The sequence below is a fragment of the Bufo bufo genome, chromosome 6 (assembly GCF_905171765.1).
Source record: "Bufo bufo chromosome 6, aBufBuf1.1, whole genome shotgun sequence".
NCBI lineage: Eukaryota > Metazoa > Chordata > Amphibia > Anura > Bufonidae > Bufo > Bufo bufo.
In genome coordinates, this window is record NC_053394.1 from 260189759 (window position 1) to 260213991 (window position 24233).

The window sequence follows — 24233 nt, forward strand, 5'->3', positions numbered from 1 at the left end:
GCATAACTGGATATTCCTAGGTGGACATTCGTGAGGCAGGTTTAAGCCACCGCATCCAGGCAGAGACGTGTCCACACATGGAGAGAGCTGTGCACATGCCTGGCCATTTCTGGTAGGGCTGCAGGTATCAACTATTTTTGTAATAGAGTATTCTACTGATGAATCCAACGATTAATCGAGTACTCTAGTAACAAAACTAATTCAAATGTTTTTCTTTATAAAAACTTATCAGCCCCCCCCCCCCCCCCCGGGCCGGCAGGTGACCTCGGAGTGGTGATTAATAGCAAGCGCTTCACTCACACTCTGTGGTCACATGACACAAGTGAATCCTCAATACAAGAAGTTTGCATCGTGGATTTTTTTTGTGTTGAGTTACTCGATTCAATCAAATAATCGTTTCAGCCCTAGAATGTGGTGGCATCTTCACCAGGTGGCTACAAACCTCTGTTCTCCACATTCTGTGAATATGCCTTAAATGTCCTAATTGGGAATATGCCTTTAATGAGGATCTTTCACCGCTCCTGACATGCTTGTTTTAATAGCTTCATGCATTCCCCATGTAATAACAATTCTGGATCATCTATTCTTATGGCTGTATGTTGTGCCATTCCTTTATTATTTCTACTAGAAGTTATGAATGAATTGCTAGCAGTCTGCAGTAAGGGTACAGAGGGGAGGTAACCAGTTGGGGGGGGGGGGGGAGGTGTACCTGCAGTGGTTTTACAGGCTCCATACTTGCTCCCCAACCTATTCCCTCCTCTCCTCCATGTGCTTGTAATTTGCCCTTATCTGACTACACAGTCTTTAATGGAGGAGATTGGGGAGGAGGGCAGGTAATGGGCCAGACACAAGGAATCGCATTGTGCATTTTTGGGTGATGCAACTTGAGTGGAAAGCATGAATCTGGTAGCTTAAAGGGATTCTGCAGTTTTTTTTAAACTGATCTATCCTCTGGATAGATCATCAGCATCTGATTGGCGGGGGTCCGACACCCGGGACCCCTGCCGATCAGCTGTTTGAGAAGGCAGCGGCGCTGGCAGTAGCGCCGCGGCCTTCTGGCTGTTTACTGCAGGCCCAGTGACGTCACGACTAGTATCAATGGCCTGGGCGGGGCTAAGCTCTGTTCACTTGAATGGAGCTTAGCTCTGCCCAGGCCATTGGATACTAGTCGTGATGTCACTGGGCCTGCGGTAATCGGCGAGAAGGCCGTGGCTCCACTTCCAGCGCCGCTGCCTTCTCAAACAGCTGATAGGCAGGGGTCCCGGGTGTCGGATCCCCCGCCGATCAGATGCTGATGATCTATCCGGAGGATAGATCATCAGTTTAAAAAAACTGCAGAACCCCTTTAACCTAGCGCATTCAGTATCGCTGCATTTGCAGATTAAAGGTACGTTTCAATAAGCTGATTATCGTGTAAATTAACATTAAATCTAGGGAAGCTGCACAGAGCACTGAGGCCTCTTCGAACACCTGATCGGTGGGGATGCGGGGAGTTGGACTCCTACTGATGTGATACTGATGACCTACTCTGAGGATAGGTTATCAATATCCGGATAACCCCTTTAAGTGAGTGTTTGAGCTGGCTGAAGTTAAGAGAAGAGGACTACAGATGAGCAGTCAGTGCAGTTTTCTGATGGATTCATTGTGAAGTAGAGAGCCTATTAGTCTACAAATGCACTGAAACTGAAAGCTGTAGATGAAAACATGAAATGTTTTAATAATGGCCAATTGAAGAAAAAAAATTTGTAGACTGCAATAATAACAAAAATTGCCCTCAAAGGTGTCCATAGTCTTTAACCACAAGATGTAGTGCAGGTGAGGTTACGTGCTGGAAGATGCCCATAAACTACAAGCTGACTTGGGCAGTCTGTGTGTTTGAGATTCAATGTGAATAAATGTAAAGTTAATCATCTGAATGCTGATAATCTGCTGCCCAGGGGGAGTAATACTAGGAGAGTCGCTTGTAGAGAAGGATTTGGTTGTACTGGTAGCTTCTAAGGCCACCAGGATATTGTCATGTATTAAACGAGGCATGGACTCGCGGGGCAGGGATGTAATATTGCCACTTTACAAAGCGTTGGTGCAGCCTCATCTGGAATATGCCGTTCAGTTCTGGGCACTAAGTACAAAGGAGAGCGACTAAACTGATGAGAGGGATGGAAGGTCTTGGTTATGAGTTCAGATTAAAATAATTAGAGTTATTTAGTCTCGAAGGGGCATCTAACAGGGGACGTGATTAACTTGTATAGATACATAAATGGCAAAAAATATGGTGACAAGCTGTTCCATGTAAAATCCACTCAAAAGACAAGGGGGCACTGCCTCCGATTGGAGAGGAAAAAGTTCAGTCTCCAGAAGCGTCAAGGCTTCTTTACTGTAAAAGCTGTGAATCTGTGGAATAGACTTCCTCCGGACGTGGTCACAACAGGACAGTGGGCAGGATGAATTCTTAAAATTAAATAACATTAATGCTTATAAAAATGGGTAGAATTCTGGTCTCTAACTCCGCTTGCGTTATTTTGCATACTATGGGGCCTTTACTCCAGAATTCAAAAAGTTGAAAAATAGGGCTTTTGCGACTTTGTGCACTCTATTGCGCAAACATTTTGCGCCTTTTTGAATTTTTGCACCACTCACTCCAGTTTTGCAATGTGGGTGGAAAAGTGGCTGTGGTTAGCTATGGTAATGGTTTTCACACTAAATTTATCATTGAGACTTCTAAACAGTCACAATTTCACTCCAGTATATGTGGCAAAAAGGGGAGAGGCGCTCGTAGGGTAGTAAGTTTTGCTTCATTGGTTAAAAGCTGAAGAATAGTAGTTATGCTCACCTTTTCGTGTTGTGCAACCATAGGCACAACACTAGTGAAGGTATGTGTAGGAGGGTGGTCGGTGCTGCCGGTATCGCTCAGTCTTCGTTAGTGTTGCCAGTCCTCCTGAGGGGTGATATAATAGAAGGCAGGGAAATGTGGATAATGGAGTCCACCGATTTCAATACCTCCTGGCGCAAATACAAGACCTCAGTAGCTTGAAGACCATTCTTTTTATTTGACTATAGGGTGACAGCACGTTTCGGAGCTACAACACTCCTTTTTCAAGTCTAAAAATTGATGATCAATTTCACAAGATAAATTTAGGATCAAAGCCATAAAGAAAACTTAATAAAATTAGCTGGTTCTCAAGTTGATAATAGTAAAAGTAAAATAGAAAGTCCATAAATTGATAATTGTTGACATTAATTGTAGCAAAAATATAATATCATAAAAATAGGGATAAGAAGAGTCATCCTAATATTTGTTGAGTAGGGATAGTAGATGTAATAAATAATTAATATAAATCATAATTTAGATAATAAGAAAGATATCGATTCATAAAAAGATTTTAGATTGGGAGCTTAAATGAGTATCTTGAACAGGTTGTGCAGAAATCAGATACATATAAAATCCAAACGACATGTACTTCAATCATAGTAATATGATCATGCCCATGAGAGAGAATTAGCGCTGCAAGGAACAATAATAAGTGATGCTCGTAACATTGACAGCTGCTACATTATTGTTGGTACCTGTATGGCGGTATCTATGCCTCCTGGTGCAGATGACGTGGTTTCTCAGCGTGTGTGAGAGGGCACGCGCCATAAAAAGGCGGTCAGGAGGGAGTGATGACCATGATTGACAACCTGTGTGAACGGTTGTCTGGAGAATGGAGGCGCTGCCAGTGCGAGCAGATAAGAACATGGGCGCTCCGAGCCGTAGGAGTCTCATAGGAGGGAGCGGAGCGATGCGTGTCTAGTTAGTTGAATGAAAGGAGCGCGATTAGCGGGATAGGATTGGTCGGATGAACGGACTAAATGATGTTTTGACATATGGATGTGTATATATGCTGAATATGAAAATGAGTAATGATGATCAAATGAGATGAATATATAAAAAGGAAGAACTATGTCTCATTGGTGGATGATATGTCTCTAACTAGGGAATTTGTATGTGCTATGTATTAAATTAATGTAAAATGGTGGAGAAATGATGGGAAGGGTGTACATAAAGTGGATGGATCTTTAATGAATATGCATTATGATATATGTAGTGATAATGAACCCAAGAGATGCACAACAATATGGTGAAAGTATATTAGTGACATGAACTTAAAGGGGTTCTGCACTTTCATTTAACTGATGATCTATCCTCTGGATCGATCATCAGCTTCTGATCGGCGGGGGTCCGACACCCGGGACCCCCGCCGATCAGCTGTTTGAGAAGGCAGCGGCCCTCCAGCAGCGCCGCGGCCTTCTCACTGTTTACCGCCGGCCCACTGACGTCACGACTAGTATCAACTAGCGTGGGCGGGGCTAAGCTCTGTTCACTTGAATGGAGCTTAGCCGTGCCCACGCTAGTTGATACTAGTCGTGACGTCACTGGGCCGGCGGTAAACAGTGAGAAGGCCGCGGCGCTGCTGGTGACACGGGTGAATAAAAGGATCCCACTATTTTCACCTACTGGAAGTGCTGCGGTGTATTTATTTTTTATAGATTATCACCTTGGTATACCGCTGGCACCCCTTGCTACTGGTTGTTTCATCAGATGTGCTGCCCTGAATTTTTGTTTATATCAAAAACAGTTGCTTTCAAGGGATTCATTGAGTCCGTAAGGTTCTATTGTTTGCATCTGGAAAATCCATTTTGTGTGTGAGTTTTGTTCATTGGTTGTTACCATAAATTAAGGAGGGTCATTATTATGAACTTGTAAAAAAGTGTCAGGATACCCCATGTTTGATGAACCCGTTGACTATGTTCCAGCGATGTTTATTGACTCTTTTTATCCTTATTTTTATATGATATTATACACTGCTCAAAAAAATAAAGGGAACGCAAAAATACACATCCTAGATCTGAATTAATTAAATATTCTTCTGAAATACTTTGTTCTTTACATAGTTGAATGCGCTGACAACAAAATCACACAAAAATAAAAAAATGGAAATCAAATTTTTTAACCCATGGAGGTCTGGATTTGGAGTCACACTCAAAATTAAAGTGGAAAAACACACTACAGGCTGATCCAACTTTGATGTAATGTCCTTAAAGCAAGTCAAAATGAGGCTCAGTAGTGTGTGTGGCCTCCACGTGCCTGTATGACCTCCCTACAACGCCTGTGCATGCTCCTGATGAGGTGGCGGACGGTCTCCTGAGGGATCTCCTCCCAGACCTGGACTAAAGCATCTGCCAACTCCTGAACAGTCTGTGGTGCAACGTGACGTTGGTGGATAGAGCGAGACATGATGTCCCAGATGTGCTCAATTGGATTCAGGTCTGGGGAACGGGCGGGCCAGTCCATAGCATCAATGCCTTCGTCTTGCAGGAACTGCTGACACACTCCAGCCACATGAGGTCTAGCATTGTCTTGCATTAGAAGGAACCCAGGGCCAACCGCAACAGCATATGGTCTCACAAGGGGTCTGAGGATCTCATCTCGGTACCTAATGGCAGTCAGGCTACCTCTGGCAAGCACATGGAGGGCTGTGCGGCCCTCCAAAGAAATGCCACCCCACACCATTACTGACCTAATGCCAAACCGGTCATGCTGGAGGATGTTGCAGGCAGCAGAACGTTCTCCACGGCGTCTCCAGACTCTGTCACGTCTGTCACGTGCTCAGTGTGAACCTGCTTTCATCTGTGAAGAGCACAGGGCGCCAGTAGCGAATTTGCCAATCTTGGTGTTCTCTGGCAAATGCCAAACGTCCTGCACGGTTTTGGGCTGAAAGCACAACCCCCACCTGTGGACGTCGGGCCCTCATATCACCCTTATGGAGTCTGTTTCTGACCGTTTGAGCAGACACATGCACATTTGTGGCCTGCTGGAGGTCATTTTGCAGGGCTCTGGCAGTGCTCCTCCTGTTCCTCCTTACACAAAGGCAGAGGTAGCGGTCCTGCTGCTGGGTTGTTGCCCTCCTAAGGCCTCCTTCACGTCTCCTGATGTACTGGCCTGTCTCCTGGTAGCGCCTCCATGCTCTGGACACTACGCTGACAGACACAGCAAACCTTCTTGCCACAGCTCGCATTGATGTGCCATCCTGGATAAGCTGCACTACCTGAGCCACTTGTGTGGGTTGTAGACTCCGTCTCATGCTACCACTAGAGTGAAAGCACCGCCAGCATTCAAAAGTGACCAAAACATCAGCCAGGAAGCATAGGATTTGAGAAGTGGTCTGTGGTTACCACCTGCAGAACCACTCCTTTATTGGGGGTGTCTTGCTAATTGCCTATAATTTCCACCTGTTGTCTATCCCATTTGCACAACAGCATGTGAAATTGATTGTCACTCAGTGTTGCTTCCTAAGTGGACAGTTTGATTTCACAGAAGTGTGATTGACTTGGAGTTACATTGTGTTGTTTAAGTGTTCCCTTTATTTTTTTGAGCAGTGTATTTTTGCTACATTTAATGTCAACAATTATCAATTTATGGACTTTCTATTTTACTTCTACTATTATCAACTTGAGAACCAGCTAATTTTATGAATTTTTCTTTATGGCTTTGATTATAATTTTATCTATCTTGTGAAATTGATCATCAACTTGAAAAAGGAGTGAAACCCGTTGTCACCCTATATTCAAATAAAAATAATTGTCTCCAGGCTACTGAAGTCGTGTATTTGCGCCAGGAGGTATCACAATCTCACTCCAGTAGGAGGGTGGAGAAGGAAAACGAGCCGTTTTTCTAGACAAAAATGTTAAGTTTAAGGATAAGACACATTATAAATGTGTCATAAAGTACACTAACGTATATGGAATTCCACTATGCAGCGGTGCTGGAAAAGGAGGAGGCAGCCGCATAATGTCTGAGACTCCCCGTCATCTCTTTTGAAGCACTTCTTTCAGCCGCCCTATGGAAACGTGTCCGCTGTCTGCTCCACATATATTGCGGTCTAGGTAGACCAGCCGCAGGTTGGGGATCCCTGCTTTACAGATTAAGTAGTGCAGTCCATGGAAAAACTGCCCGTAGTGGAAATGTTCATACCACAATATGAGTGCTAGCTGTTTGCCACAGCAGTACCACCCTGTGTATATGTACCCGAACACTACGATCAGTTTTTAGATATGGCAGTTGCTATTCTGTTCACATATACACCTTTTACATATTAACCTGTGACAGTCGAATGCTTTTCTCTCTACATGGTCAGCTTGTAGTATGTTTTCTATAGGGTTTTTTAATACTTTACATACTAAATCAATGAATGTCCATCTGTGAGGCAATTAAATGCATGAAATGCTTCTGTCTTCTACCTCCGTGGGTGAACATAACAAGGTTTTCCCCCTCCTTGCTTTTGTTTTTTCTTGTTTTTGTTTCGTTAGCCTTTAATTCTCTTTCTCTTTGCTATTTTGTGCCATCGCTTTCTCTCGTCTTTTAAACAATAAAGCAACTTAATGAGCTGCCACCCCAGCAGAAAACCCGTCACAGGATAGATCCAGATGCAATTCCCAGTCCAGTAAGTGAAGAGTGTGCTTCAGCCCATGTTTTTTGTGTGATTGTGACCTGGCTCACTACCTTGTGCATGCCACTCGCCTCACTAACGCATGTCTCCCTCCATCCCTTAATACCGCTAATCCTTTCATTTCTACAGGTATGTGTGCCACTCTGTCCACTTGACTAATAGGATACTAACACACCATCTTTCTTGTGAGGATATGAGCTATAATAGGTACCATTGTTTTCTATGTGTCAGAAGGTAGCAGGGCCTGTTAGTAGCATAATTATACAGAAAATGAGCCCTGGGCTACTTGTGCCAGGCATCCAGGGTAACATGCCGGAGCCATTGGGTGGAAGGCTGTGTGCCTTTTGTATCTGTGGTATTATATTATAGATGCCTTGGCTGCCTGATGTCTTTGACTTTTCCTTCCTTGTACTCATCACTATTCATGTGTGTGAAAATGAATCTGCCCCAGTAGTGAAATAATTGTGTGGGGGTGACATAAGCAGTGGTGTCTGAGGCCTCATGCACACGATTTCCCCTCCAAAAAACTGATTCTTGAAAAATGGGTAGCTATTCTTATCCACAAATATGCACAAGGATAGGAGCCGCATGGAGATTCTTGGGTCGGCCACACGGATCTTTGAAAAACAGATTTGTGAATAGCCCCATTGACTTGTATGGGTCAGTGTGCTATCTGTTTTAAAAATGGATGGTACGCTGGAGTGAGATACGGTTTTAATGGGTTTTCTTATCTGGCGTGTTATGGCTTATTTCTAAGTTACACCATAATCTTCTGATCAAAGGAAGTCCTTGCTATATGTAGTAACTTCTTTGAGTGGGAAAACCCTTTTAGTTACCCTACAGATAAAACTGGGTAAAGGCAGGAAAATAAAATAACTGTAATGCTTAGTTTCTCATGTAGTGGTGCTGCAGGGAAATTAAGTACTTAAAGCCAAATTTTACTTTAGATAACTTATAAGGGTCCTGGCTGCCGTGGTAACCGATCAAAGCCCCAGGATTACACTGCCACTGTCACCAATGAGGAGGAGGGGGACCCTGTGGCCACTGCCACCAATGATTTTAATATTGGGGAGGAGTGGGAGGGAGGGCGCACTGCACCACCACCAATGATTTAATACTGGGAGGGGGAGACTGGGTGCGGGCAGCAAAATCACCTAGCCGTCACCCAGTCTCTATTTCAGGAAGCTGTGATCAGCGGCAGTTAACCCCTGGGGTTTACTGCCGTTGATCGCAGCTTCCTTTCATAGAGGCTGGGCGACGGCTAGGTGATTCTGCACCCAGCCTCCTGTATTTGTATTAAACATTAACTTTCATTGGTGGCGCAATGTGCCCGCCCCTTTCTCTCCTCATTGATGGCAGCGGCACAGGGGAAGGGAGAGTGCTTCCTTCTCTTCTGTGCTGCTGAAGAGAACATGGAGCGTTCTGAGAGCAGCACACTCCATGCTCTGTGATACTAGACTGCGCAGTAGCGCATCCTAGGATTGAAAAATATCATCAACTCCTGGTATCGAGGTCGATACCGGACAAAAGTATTAAATCGGGTATAGAAAATTCGATGCCCGAAACAACTCTACATGCTACTGTACATTATGCCATCCCGGAAGTAGGACCAGTGGGATGTACAGTTATGCCACACCATAATCTCAGGAGTAGGACCTTTGTCATGTTCTCTTGTGAAGTCCTCTTTATGGTATTGCCCACATGGTCTCCAGACGATTCTCTGCTATCATTACGTTAAAGACAAAAGTGGGAATCATTGCTGAAAAGGCTAGACCTCCTTTCCAGACCACATTGCCATCTTTCTGTGACCGTGATACCCTTTGAGAGCAGTAGTGTGAGGTCAATACAACACTTATAGTTGGATATCCTCATAGCCCAATGTCATACAAACGCCTTCTGATTGTTTGACATGTCACAGAATAGATCAGACGATCTGTCCGTGTAGAGGTTCCCCTCTGCACTATTTGCTGTCACTCCATTTCATTGTTCTCCCAAGCACCGGAACACACAATATTGAACAGTGCTGACATCTCTGCCTAGTCGTGTAGCAATCTGACCGTCTCTCAGTTTGTGACAAGTGGTGACAACTGGCACTTCAAACTTAAAGCATTTTCGCAATCATTGCACATGACTGGATCTGATTTTTCTGGTTTCATGTGGCTAAAAACCTTTTGCTTTTAATCTGCCATTTATGCCCCTCCCACATGCCACAGATTGGAGCTAGGTGCTTGACAATTTCATAATCTACAGATTTTGGCGACACCTACTACTTTCTCGATTTGCATAATCTTACATTTGTCTTTCTTGGTGTTACAATTTTAATGTTGAGAAGTATATTTTTCTAAGTTTTGATTACAATATCAGACAAAGTAATAAAGAATGTAGGAGTTATTCTTTTTTCCGTATATTCTGCATTTAAGGTATTTTTATTCCTTCATGTTATGAACACAGTTATTTGATTGGCAATATTGCTTTTTATTTATGGATAATTCTGTGCGGTGGGCACAATTATACGTGCAGTCCCATCTTGGAGCTACTGCATTGCACTGGTACTTGATGGTACTACTAGTATGGTGATGGTACAGGATGGTCTGCTCTGAAAACCACTGTCTGGAACCGTTGGTGTAATTTGTGTCACTAGATCTGGGAACTCGGAGAACACGGGATTGCGATGAGGTTACATTTGTTCGGTTATGGGTGTGTTTGAGGGATAATACGAGGTAGTATATGTCTGTCCTCCCCTTATTCGGGATACTGCATGGCAGCTAGTCGTTTATTGTACTTTCTGGAAGGTGTTTTTAGATAGATACCCCTTCCATATGACACTGGTGACCTATTAGTTAGTTGTAATCTTCTCATCAGTGATACTTGAGCTAGTTATCTGTGGTCATCACGACCTGTTACTGTCCCTACGTTGGTACGGTATATTACACTGCCGACGCATTCAATTTGTAAGTAATGTTAAAAAGACGGGATGCTTTTGTGCAGCGCAAAACTTTATGGCTGGTGCATTTTATCATATCTTGCTGATATGTTGGGATTTTTTTATAATCCGATTTTATGGGGGGAATTGGGAAATTCCAATATACTTTTCCTCACTTCTTACCAATGGACACGGCGTTAAAACACAACTTTTTAATTCTCACTTTGTAGAAAGGACATTTTAAACTGCGAGGGTGGAGGCGGCTGGAACCCCCCCTCATTCCAAATACAAGAGGGTCTCATTCCTCATTCTTAGTGGAGATGCTTTATGTCTTATGTATGTGCGATAATGGATGTACTCTTATAAAATGTTTCTGTAATGTTCAGGCACACCAGCCACTGTGGTAATTCAGCAGAGACATTTCTTGCCAGAATGTAAAGTTTTGCGATGCATTACATTTTCATACTTCTCTATTTATTTATTTTTTTATTTAAAAAAAAAAATATATATATATATATTTTATGTTCTCGATTATTTCCCTTACATTCCAAACATTAGATTCTGCATGTGGTTTAGATATGTGATGTAACCGGTGTATGTAGTATAGTGAACACATTTGATGTATTCTGCTTCAGATATATCTATTATATCCAGTGAATAATTTCTTGATCTGCTTTGTCTCTGCTTAGATCCAAGTAATAGAAGATGATAGAACTAACAGAAGTTCTGAGCCTTTTATCACCGGACTGAGGGGGCAAGTTCCACCGCTAGTTACTACCAGCTTCTTGGTCAAAGATCAAGGTACATTAAGCTTGTACTTTAGATGTCTTGTCTGCGAAGTTAATTTCATTCCATGGAATGAGTTAGAGATTTAATCTTCATTAAAGGGGTTCTCTGGCATTTTCATATTGATGGCCTATCCTACCACATGCTGAGGTCCGACTCCCAGCACAACTGCTGATCAGCTGTTTGAAGAGCACACAATGCGCACCGCAGCCTCCTCGCAGCTTACCAAGCTCAGTGCTATCGGATAGCGACTGTACTTGGTATTGCAGCATAGGCTCATTCACTTGAATGAGACTGAGCTGCGCTTGGCCATGTGACTGATGAACTTGATGTCACATCGCTTAAGGAGAGGCCTAAGCGCACATGGAGCACTGCTGCCTCTTCATACAGCTTATTGCTGGAGGTGCCAGGAATTGAACCCCACCGGTCTGATATAGGGTTGTTGCGGGTATCGAAATTTCAATACTTTTGTCCCGGTATCGATACAATACCGGGATTTCCATTTTTTCGATACTGGGCTGCGCTTCTGCTGCTGTCGGCGCGCTCATGTTCTCTCAGCAGCACAGGGGAGAAGGAAGCTGTCATCCCTCCCCCCTGTGCTGCCGCTGCCACCAATGAGAAGAGAGGGGCGGGCGCACTGCGCCACCAATGATACTACCTTTCCTACACAGAGCGGCGCCCAGCGATGTCCCAGCACTCACCATTATTCCTGGGCGCCCCTCCGTTCGCCCGCTGTGCCCCATTACAGTCTCCTCTTCTGCTCCACATGCTGATTACTATCGGAGCAATGGGGAGGAGACATCAGCTTCACTAGTGGGCGTTCCTTCTTCCTGCGCTGCAATTGGACAGCGCTACAGCCAGGGAGAAGGAACGCCCACTAGTGAAGCTGATGTCTCCGCCCCATCGCCCTGATAGTAATCAGCATGTGGAGCAGGAGACAGTAATGGTGCACAGCGGGCGAACAGAGCGGCGCCTAAGAATAATGGTAAGTGCTGGGACATCGCTGGGCGCCGCTCTGTGTAGTCTAATACTTAGTCTGGACCCAGGAAAAGTAGACTTTAACCCATAATACAGGAGGCGGGTGCCGGCAGCAGAATCGCATTGCTGGCACCCTGCCCCTGACAGGAAGCTGCGATCAGCGGCAGTTAACCCCTTAGGTGCGGCACCTCAGGGGTTAACTGCCGCTGATCTGCCAGTACCCGCCTCCTGTATTAAGGGGTAATTATCATTGGTGGTGCAGTGTGCCCCCCCCCCCCCCCTCAACCCCCCATCCCATTAAAATCATTGGTGGCACGGTGCGCAGGCCCCTCTCAACCCCCCAGTATTAAAATCATTGGTGGCAGTGGCCACAGGGTCATCTCCCCTCCCCCTCATTGGTGGTGCAGTGGCAGCTTCTGATCGGAGCCCCAGCTGTGTAAGCCTGGGGCTCTGACCGGTTACCATGGCAGCCAGGACGCTACTGAAGCCCTGGCTGCCATGGTAACATCCCTGATGCTGTGTGCACAGAGCAGCAGGGACAGTGTGAAGTCCTATTCACCCTGATAGAGATCTATCAGGGTGAAGAGGACAAGGGATGAAAGATCCCAGGTTCTGGCCCCTAAGGGGAAAAATAGTTATTAAATAAAAAGTGTAAGGAAAAACCCCCCCCCACCAAAATATTAAGTATGAATCACCCCCTTTTCCCAATTTCACATATAAAATGTATAAATAGTAAACATATTACATATCGCCACGTGAGAAAAGTCCAAACTATTAAAATATTTTAAAAAAATTATGCCGTGAACGCCGGAACAGAAGAAATAAATAGAAACTGCGATTCGCCATTTTTTAAAATGCGCAATGTACGTGGCTTTTTTGGTTTATTTTTTTCAAATGGTATCGAGTATCGCAATACTTTTTCATGGTATGGAAACCAAATTAAAAAAATTGGTATCGGAACAACTCTAGTCTGATATTGATTTCCCTATTCTGAGGTTCGGCCATCAATATCAAAATCCCAGAAAACCCCTAGTTTATTGGCTGCACTATGACTGCCTACAGGGTCAATGGGTATATGCCATTTCTTTTTTGGCTGTATATGAAATTGGTCCTGATGTATAGTTAAAATGCAGACGGGTGCGTTTTACTTGAAGGGGTTATCCGACTTAAATAAATCTATTCTAATTGCATTTATTGTAGACCAGTGAAAGATTCTTAAAATCACTTTCATTACCTATCTATCACTGTTTGTTCAGTTCAGGGTCATGTTACACCTGACGTCAGCAAGCCTGCTCTGCTGGTGACGTTTCGTTTACAAGCTTCTCTCTGCTTGAGGGAGTGTCCAGGCTGTGTAAACGAGACGTCAGAGCCTCTGGTGCCCTCCCCCCTCCAGCTCTCCTCACACTGCCCGGCTCTGCTCTGCTGATGACGTCTCGTTTACAAGCTTCTCTCTGCTTGAGGGAGTGTCCAGGCTGTGTAAACGAGACGTCAGAGCCTCTGGTGCCCTCCCCCCTCCAGCTCTCCTCACACTGCCCGGCTCTGCTCTGCTGATGACGTCTCGTTTACAAGCTTCTCTCTGCTTGAGGGAGTTTCCAGGCTCTGTAAACGAGACGTCAGAGCCTCTGGTGCCCGCCCCCCTCCAGCTCTTGTCACTGCCTCGGCTCTGCTATGCGATCGCTCATGTGCAGTACAAACCAGAGCCGAGGTGATCTCCAGCAGCACAGGGTATGTTTGTCCCTCCTGCATTCACTGGGGCTAGAGGTGGCAGTTTGTAAACGTTCCCCTCTGCATCTGGGGATCGTTATTACAGCCCTGGTCCCCCCCCCCCCACACTAGTACACATTGAACACCCCCTGGGAAATATAAATAAACTATTGGCCATCATTATTATTATCATCATCATCATCATCATTATTCAGCTATATAAAATCCTTACCTGCCACCAATATATATATTTATCTAAGCAATATCCATATTGAATATATATTTGAATTATATAGATATTGCTTAGATACAGATAATGCTAATGATATTTTCACACTAGCGGCAGGACGTATCCGACAGGCTGTTCACCCTGTCGGATCCGCCCTGCCGCTATTTGACGGTGCCGCTGGACGGATCCGTTATTGCAATTCATTTCTAGACGGATCCACACCTGGATCCGTCTACAAATGCTGTCACTTGTCACACTGATCGGCGGATCCAGCAGGCACGCAGCTCCGACGACGGAGCTGCCGTGCAGATCCGGCGTTGCAAAACAACTGAAGGACGGATCCGCCCTTCCGGTCTGCGCATGCGCAGAACATGAAAAATGTGAAAAAGACTGACAGAGGGATCCGTCCATCCACATGGCAAGCGGATAGACGGATCCGTTATTGCAATACATTTCTAGACGGATCCGCACCTGGATCCGTCTACAAATGCTGTCAGTTGTCACACTGGCGGATCCGGCGGGCAGCTCCGACGATGGAACTGCCTGCCGGATAACACTAACGCTAGTGTGAAAGTACCATAAAAAGTCGAAAATCCAGGACTTTTAGTCAAGCGGCAGCTCGCTGTGCACTGCCGTGCTGCGCCATAGCTCCACCACCGTCCCCTTTATAGTCAATGGGGACATAGCGGCAGTCCAGCGGCACGGCAAAATAGCACCTGGCCGGATCCGACAGGGTGAACAGCCTGTTGGATCGATCCTGCCTCTAGTGTGAAAGTACCCTTAGGCTCCATTCACACATCCGCAAATGGGTCCACATTTGTTCTGCAATTTTGCGGAACGGGTGCGGACCCATTCATTTTCTATGGTGACGAAATTTGGAATTAGTGCAAATACGTCCTCCTTGAAATACTGTAATAACAGAACATTTTTAGACTAGAAACAAAACCAAACATGAAAGAAATGTATGTAAAATAACATAACTTACACTGTACAGCTGCAATGTGACAGGGAGGTCTTCTGCCCTGTGTGTGCAGGGGGCGGGGAAGGTCAGGTTGTTCACGCCCAGAAATATTCATGAGGCAGAGCTCAGGCTTTGTTGGTACACGCCCCCTCACCTTGTACTGCAGCATGTAAACAAAGCAATGACCATGAAAAGGTGCAAATATGGGTTTTAACTTGATGAAATCAAGCTTAACCAAATTATATGTATATCCTGATGGATTTTAAGTGTGTGTTTTTTTTTTTTTTGTTTTTTTTTTATTAACTCGGATAACCCCTTTAACACTTGATGCCTACATTGTATACATCTTCTCGCAATTTAGGAAATGCAGGTCCACGTTATATAAGATGTACATCATACAACTTTCCGGCTACTTCAGATATGGCTAAGCAGTCCCAGGTTCCACTTGCGGCTATTATTAAACCACTTGGAACATTACTACCAGATGAGGTAAGCATGTCTTTTCTTTTTGCAGACTATCTAGGCCACAGGATTTTGCTTCGTAAAGGGAACCTGTCACCAACTTTATGCTAACCTCACTGAGAACAGCATAAATTAGTGACAAATGCTGGTTTCAGCGGTGTGTCAGTCATGAGCTAATAGTAAGTGGTTGCCGAAAACCAGCATCATAATCATTGCAGTCCAGGCCAGGAAAAGAGTCAAATCTACCTGAGAAGAGTCCTGGTTATTCATAATCTCCTGCTCTCCACCATCTGCTGATGGTTGGCAGTTCTCTCCTAGAGAGAGAGAGAGAGAAAACTAGGTAGAAGCCTGTCAGTCATCAGCAGGTGGGCGGGGAGAGCAGGAATTCATGAATAACCAGGACTCTTCTCAGGTGGCCAGGACTCTTTTCAAGTCCTGGGCTGCAATGATTATGATGCTGGTTCTCGGCAACCACTTACTTTTAACTTAGAAATGACAGACCGCTGAAATCAACTCTCCTGTCTACTTTATTCTGCCGTTAGTATGGGCTACATAAAGTTGATGGCAGGTTCCCTTTAACTCTAGAACCACCATTTGATCCCCATTAAGTAGCTTAGTGTTATAAGCTAGGTCTACTAAGAGAGTGCATTTGGTAGAGTAACATAACAAAGAGTGGAGGGGTAACATAAAGCATGTCCCTCTATAATGCCAATATAACTGTTACATAGTTGCACATCTTCAGAAGATCCTGTTTGCATTGTATCACTAATCGGTTTCAGTTCAAAAACATTTCATGCAAAAAGGCTGAATTTAAAGAATCAAACTATAATTTAACCCCTTGTGCCAGCCTTGCCATTTTTATCTAATTCGCAGCTCCTCGAAGCGATTTGTTGAGACTGTGATCTTGATGTGGCCTGGCCCTACATTGTATTGTTGTAATAAAAGCATGGATGTCCCCCCTGATCTTGGGATTGGTGGGGGGTCCCAGTGGTCTGACCCCTACCAATCGGTTTGTTATCCCCTATCCAATGAAAAGTGTAGATGAAGCCAACAGATCTGTCAAATGGGGATTAAAATGGTGTAACATCTGACAACAGATTTTTGTGCGGACACATGGTGAAGGAGAGGGATTTGGCAATCTTTGGCTGCTCATACCCCTCTCTATTGGATACATACTAAGGTCAGGTTCAAATCATTGTTTAGTTTTCCATTCTTCTGATCTGTAGGAATAACAGAAAGAAAACGTATCTTGTATTTTAAAGGGAACCTGTCACCGGGATTTTGTGTACAGAGCTGAGGACATGGGTTGCTTAATGGCCGCTAGCCCATCCGCAATACCCAGTCCCCATAGCTCTGTGTGCTTTTATTGTGTAAAAAAAAAAAAGATTTGATACATATGCAAATTAACCTGAGATGAGTCCTGTCCCTGACTCATCTCACATACAGGACTCATCTCAGGTTAATTTGCATATGTATCAAATCGTTTTTTTTACACAATAAAAGCACACAGAGCTATGGGGACTGGGTTTTGCGGATGTGCTAGCGGCCATCTAGCAACCCATGTCCTCGGCTCTATACATAAAATCCTGGTGACAGGTTCCCTTTAAGCATCTGTTATGCTCATTTGGATCAGTTTTAGCCATTTCAATCAGATTCATTATTTTAAACGGAAATGGCTAAAACAGATGCAAAATGAGCATAATGGATGCTAAAAATACAGGATTCGTTTTTTTTTTTTTGTTTTCCTGTTCTTCTGACAGATCAGAAGAACGTAAAACTAAATGGTGATATGAACCCGGCCCAAGCAATCCAGGACTCCTGGTACTTGTAGTCTGTGATTACAGTGCTATGGACACTTGGGTATTTGATTTAGTATTTTGTATTTTTATTTTTTTTTTTAAGCCAGATTCTCTCCTGGTTTTGACTTGAAAGAATGCAAAATGCTTAAAAAATGGGAAAAAAATAAATTGATGCAAAATACTGAGTCTGACCAAATATACAAATGTGTATGAGGCCATAGAGTCGAGTTTGTCTAAAACCTTTCTTCTGTATTGTGAAGGTCTGACTTCTGGAGTAATATTTAGGTTTTTGTTTTTTGGGTCCATAAAATAGCCATACAGGGATAAATGACAGTAGCTGACTTCTGGAGTAATATATATATATATAATGTGTTTAGTATGAATCAAATAATCCAAACATAATATATGTGCTGTATACTTCTTTTCTCTTAATATACTGATGGTTTAATTTTACTACATTAAATTATTTATACAATTTTAGTATTTTTTTTTTAATTCCTCAATAGGCCCCTCCTTGTTTGGTTGACCATGGCGAGACTGGACCCATTCGATGTAACCGATGTAAAGCCTACATGTGCCCTTACATGCAGTTCATTGAGGGTGGGAGAAGATTCCAGTGCTGTTATTGCAGCTGTGTGACTGAAGGTGAATTACTGGTCTTTCTGTACACTTACTTAGCTTATAATGGGATTGACTCCCAGAGTTTCCTGACTTGGATGCCAAATCGGTCTAGTTATGCTTCATTATTAGGTAGGTTAACTATTCAGGATGCTAATAAGAGAACATCTTGGGATCTTTTTGGTAAGATTTTTTTTTTCCCCAAGGGTTGAATGCTCCTATACAGTAATTGCACACAGTATGTAAAGGTGGATTTACACGGCCCGATTTTCAGGTAGATTATTGGGAACAACTTGTTCCCGATAATCTGGCCATCTAAATGTGTCTGATCACCCGATGAACGAGCGAAACGCTGATTCATTGTGTGATCCTGTAGTTAATGCAGGAACATTACTCATCGTTTCAGTGATCTGCTGCCCAGAAACAATGATTCTGTATGGGGACGAGGGCTTGCACTAGTGATCCTTTGTCCTCATACTGTGAAGAAGATCGCTGCATGTAAATGCAGAGGTCTCCTTCACTGAACGAGCAGCCGACTGTCAGGAAGGAACTCTTCCTTCCTGACAATCGTCTGTGACGTTGTGCGGTGTAAACTTGCTTAAATTGCTGTGGAAACATCTGCCACAGATTTTGCCATGGATCCACAGAAAATTGTGCATGAGTTATATGCAGATTTGCCACAGATTCCACTTTATACATTGGAATGGGTGAAATGCTCAGTATAAGTTGACATGCTGCAGTATCTGCTGTGAAAATCTACAACATAAATTTGCTTGCTATAAATTTTTCATCCATAATTTCCGCTACTGATTTCGCCATATGCATTACAAATCTGCAACATATCCAACGTGTGAGGATGAAAGTGTGAAAAATATGAGAATAAGGCCTCATGCACACGACCGTTGTGTGCATTCGCGTCCGTTCCGTCATTTTTCACAGTTTAGCGGAGGTCCCATTAATTTCTATGGAGCTGCGAAAAAAAAATGATAGTCCTGTTTTTTCTCCGCGTCCGTGATTCCAGTCCGTCAAAAATATAACCTGTCCTATTCTTGTCAGTGGAAAACGGAGGACGGACCCATTCAAGTCAATGGGTCCGTCAAAAAAAAACGGATGCACAACTGGTATGTCATCCGTGTCCGTTTTTTTTTTCTACAAGACCTTGGTGCAATAAAATTACACTTTTCATTAACCTTCCTTTTTTTCCCCCTGTCAGACAAAAAACACAAGGAAACACAACTGAAGCAAAATCGGACACGGGCCACTGAAGCCAAATCACTGACAGTGAAAAAACACTGTCGTGTGCATGAGGCCTAAGACTGACTATTTTAGTGTTAGAATATATTATATGGGCAGCAGTGACCTGAAATTCTTCTAGAAAGAGCAGTGTAAGCACACAAGGGTTCTCAGCTGCGGTGAGCAGTGGGGTTAAGCTTTCAAAAAGCTGTATAATGACTAAAACATTCATGTGAGCACTAGGCCTTATGCACACGACGGTATGTATTTTGCAATCTGCAAATTGCGGACCCACAAAATACAGATACTGTCCTTGTTGCATCTGCATTTTTTGCGGACCCTTTGGCTTCAATGGGTCCATGGTCTGCATTTTGAGGCCAAGTATAGGACATGTTTTATCCTTTTGTGGAACGGACATGCAGGTGTGGAAAGCACATGGCTCATCTGTGGAGTATTGGATCCAGTCGTGTGCATGGGGCCTTAAGTCTAGGACTTATTTTTAGCCTTATTTACCCAGTTAAGCTGGCCCTGCACATTACATCTATGACCGTGTAATGTGAATGAGGCCTCCCAAGTCTCCCCTGACTGCTGATGTCGAGGGAGATAATTATCGGGCACATTGGGTTTTGTTCTCTAAAAATAAGCCACTGTCAGAGGTGTCTGGCATCAGCTTGCTGAGCATCCTTTTGGCATACTCTAATTTTATTGTTTGGTGGTGTCGATTTTTCTTTTTGGACAGAAGTATGCTATTGGCCATCTCTGTCAGTATTATTCTTCCAGCTTTAAAGGGTTTCTGTCAACAGAATGATCAATATTAACCTGGCTGACATTAGCGATGTGCTGATGTCAGCTAAACCTAACTAGCCTATTCTTGTTTTTATTCATGCCCCCGTTACTCCAGAATTAGTACTTTTATAATATGCAAATTACCCTCTAGGAGAGGGGAGGGGCATTGCTCCTGCTCCTAGAGGCTCCGTTCTCCCACCTCATTCCAAGCCATCCAAGTCTTGGTTGACAGGGCCAGATCAGGTCAGGGTTCGGCTCCTCCTGCCGGGTAAATATCGTGCCTGTGCCGTGCCGTTCAGCATTCGGCGCAGGTACAATAAGTAAGTCTGCAGCAGACAAGCACCATTCCTTCACTTCACTTCCTTCCCTGCTCCTAGAGGGTTATTTGCATATTATAAAAGTACTAATTCTGGAGTAACGGGGGCATGAATAAAAACAAGAATAGGCTAGTTAGGTTTAGCTGACATTACCACATCGATAATGTCAGTCAGGTTAATATTGATCATTCTGGTGACAGAAACCCTTTAAGCTTTGGGCTAGTGTACTGATTGGTATGTCTTTTTGTTTTCCTTAACAATGTGTCCCTATTTTTTTTCTAGTTCCACCTCACTACTTTCAACACTTGGATCACACGGGGAAGAGGGTAGATTGTTATGATAGACCTGAACTTTCGATGGGATCCTATGAATTCACAGCAACGGTTGACTACTGCAAGGTACAACAATTCTGCACTTAACAGAATCCTCTAGTCCAACATTTATAGTTTGACATCTGTCAGGTCCCATAAAGGAAGCTGTCACCAGGAAATTCACTGTTAGTATCACATGTTTTTTATTTGCAAATCATGACAAATGCGATGGAAAGATCGACAATAAAACAGAAAAAGAAACTATATACCATGCCGCCAACAATGAGAGCATACCGGTATATGTAAACAGCTAAAGCATATCTTCTACCACATAGCATCTGGCACGGTGGTAGCATATTTACAGGACAGCCATGGCAACCATTGGATATGGACACAAAGGATGGTGCATAGGACAATTCGCACTGCATGTGAAAGTTAAGTAATTGAGCAACTTCTATGAAAGGAGGCTTATGCAGCAGGTTGCATTTTCTGGCTATAACTTTTCGAGTTGCGGTGATAATGTTTGCCACCACCCACCTGAAATCAAGGGGAATGTCCTCCAATCCCAATACCTAGGGCTGCCAATTCTGGGATCAATGGGATTATCAATCCTGTAACCTTTCCTAATAAGCCCTGAAGCGCCCTTTGGAAATTCCGTGTTAAACCAGTCACAAAGCCTTGTAGAGCTAGCTCATCTGAATGTAATGATCACTTTCACTTAAAGGGGTTGTCTCACCTAATACATTGGGGGCATATCAGTAGGATATGCCTCCAATGTTTGATAGGTGCGAGTCTGGGACCTGCATTATCTTTACAACAGAGTCTGTAAAATGAAGGAGGGCGCACCGCGCATGCGCAGATTCCCTCCATTTATTCCTATGGGAGCACTGAAAATAGCTGAGCTATTTTCAGGTGCAGGTCTCAGAGGTTGGTCCCGCACCTATCAGACATTGGAAGCATATCCTAGCGATATACCCCCAATGTCTGAGATGAGACAACCCCTTTAAAGATCCAATTTCTCGCCCATATTCCTTGGGGGACACAGGAAACCATGGGTATAGCTCTGCTCCCTAGGAGGCGTGACACTAAGTGAAAGCTGTAAGCCCCTCCTCCATCAGCTATACCCTTCAGCCTGGAGAAGAGACTGCCAGTTTTTGCTTAGTGTCCAAGGAGGCAAGACACCCCCTGCTTATGCAGGGTTGTTTTCCTATAATTTTTATTTTTGCGTTTTTTGTTGTTTTAATTCGATTTTTTTCTACTTACAGGGACAACAGAGGCGCATTAGACCCCTCTGTTTCTCCCGGGGTTGAGTTGCGCCAGTGCCGGTAATTCCGCACTGCCGCCTCCCCCACAGAAGACAAGGTGGACCAGGGCAGCCTCGCTCCCCTGCGTCCCGCCAGCTCAAGGGTCGCCCGCACGCCAAGTCCCTCCCCCGGCTTCCTGCCACTGCGGTGCCAGTAGCTGAATGGGCGACCCTGCTGGATGGATTGAGGGCGAAGACAGCGTATGGTGAGAGTGGCTGCTCCAGCCTCCCCTTAAGGCAAACTGGTAGTTCAGTGGTAATGCTGTTGCACCTTGTCCAGGCTTTATGAGTTCAAAACCCCTTTCAGCCTCTAAAAAATGTTTATGGGAGGTTCGGTGCGGGGTTGGGTCATCAACTTCCCTCCCACCGCTGCTACATCCCCCCCTCCCCCCCCCCATGGGCATATCGTACCGGCAACCTTACCGGGTATCATTTGGGGGGGACTTTATCTGGGCAAAATCCTTTATTTAGCGGCAGGGCACGAACTCTGCCTTCAGGGGACGGCTGTATGCAGGAGGCCGTCTGCCACATCAGGCGCGGCGGGGCCGTTTTCTTGGCGCGAACGGCGCCATTTCATCTGGCCGGCACTCATCCACCTCGGGGGTTAAAATCATTTTGCCGCGCGCGGCTCTGCGTCTCTTTCAGCGCGGCAAGGGGTGGGCGGAGCTTCACAGCGCTCCGCTACTTCCGGTTTCGTCGGGCTCCACATCGCATAGTGCTGCGTGGAATCCTCTCTGCGTCCGATCCTGAAGCTATTCATCCCCGTGCCTGCTGCCTCTCCTCCACAGCCTCCTTCAGTCTGCTCCCCTTGCTGCTGCCGCTTGCATCATCCGGGTCTGGTAGGACTGTTAACCCCCTCCGTGCCACCAGTACTGTTGTTGGGTGTAATCCCCGTTCCTTTTGCCCTGGGGTCTCCCACTTTAAGGCAACATTTTTTCCACCATGTCAGACCCTTCTGCAGCCGCCAAGCCTTGGTACCATGCCTGTACTGCTTGTAGGGAACCCTTTCCCCGGGGGCAGTCTGATCCGCACTGTCCTGCATGCCGAGTTCCACCGCAGCCTCAGTCGCCCGCTGTGTCGCTCCCTGCTTCCTCTGACCCGCCTGACTGGGCTAGATCCCTGTCCCAGGCCGTGGAAAGCCTCACTCATGTCGTGGGCCGCCTAATAGACAGGCCGCCTACCCCGCAGGACGCCACTCTTACTGTCGCGCCCTCCGGGTCCACCGCTTCTGCCGCTGCAGCGGGTTCACCCCTTCTTAGTGACCCCTCCCGAGCTAGGCACTCTCAGAAGCGTCTTAGAGTAGAGCGAGCCTCCTCCTCGGATGCCTCCCTCTCCCCGCCACGCGTGCGCACTCAGACGAGCCTCTCCTCTCCAAAGGATTCGCTCTCTGAAGGTGAATTGGCGGTTTCAGATTTGGAAATGGACTCGGCCCTGCCGTCCAAGCTAGCCTCAGCGATGGGTCAACTCATCTCGGATATTCGTGACACCTTTAAGGTGCAAGATGACCCCCCTAGCTCTGACGCAGCTAGCGTCTCCTTTATCAGACCCAGGCAGGCCTCAAAAGTCTTTCCAATCCACTCTGATTTCTCCTCCGTGGTGTCTAAGGCTTGGGCTCGCCCGGACGCCCGTTTTGTCAATCCCAAGAAGCTGGACATTTGCTATCCTTTTCCAGCCGATGTCGTGGCCACCTGGTCGTCCCCACCCAAGGTGGACCCCCCTGTGGCCCGTCTGTCAAAGAACACGGCCATCCCTGTTCCCGACGGGTCCTCTCTTCAGTCAGCGGAGGACCGTCGCATGGAGACCCTTTCCAAGGGCATTTTTGCTGCCTCCGGTTCTGCTCTCAGACCGGTTTTTGCCTCTGCTTGGGCAGGTAAAGCAATCTCTGCTTGGGGTGCGCAGCTGGAACAGGAGTTGGACTCGGACGTCCCCATCCAGGACCTACGTTCCTTGGCCCAGCTTATTATTCGGGCCGGGAATTTTGTTTGTGAGGCCTCCCTTGATGCGGGAGCCCTTATTGCACGCTCCTCCGCCCTGGCGGTTTCCGTCAGGAGGGAGCTCTGGCTGAAGGTTTGGAAAGCGGACGCTGCCTCCAAACGTTCCTTGGCGGGGCTACCGTTTGCGGGTTCCCGCCTTTTCGGGGTCCGCCTAGACGAGCTTATTTCGGAGGCCACGGGTGGTAAAAGCACCCATCTTCCTCAACCCCAAGCCAGGGGCGCCCCCCGCGGACGCCCCGGTGCGTCTCGTTTTCGGTCCTACCGCAGGACCTCTGGGGCTCCCCCCGCAGCTGCCGCTTCGGCCCCTCCCCAGGATAAGCGTAGGAAGCCGTTTTTTTCTGG

At 45.5% G+C, this 24233-nt stretch overlaps 1 protein-coding gene across 2 annotated transcripts in view; it reads left to right on the forward strand.

Moving 5' to 3' along the window:
- SEC24C (SEC24 homolog C, COPII coat complex component) overlaps positions 1-24233 on the forward strand; it is a 77578-nt gene that overhangs the window by 11737 nt on the left and 41608 nt on the right. For both annotated transcript variants that reach the window (XM_040434862.1, XM_040434863.1), the window contains 4 exons: positions 11100-11211; positions 15430-15557; positions 17836-17974; positions 20566-20681. In XM_040434862.1, the coding sequence (XP_040290796.1) occupies positions 11100-11211; positions 15430-15557; positions 17836-17974; positions 20566-20681 (495 nt within the window). The remainder of the gene's footprint in view (positions 1-11099; positions 11212-15429; positions 15558-17835; positions 17975-20565; positions 20682-24233) is intronic.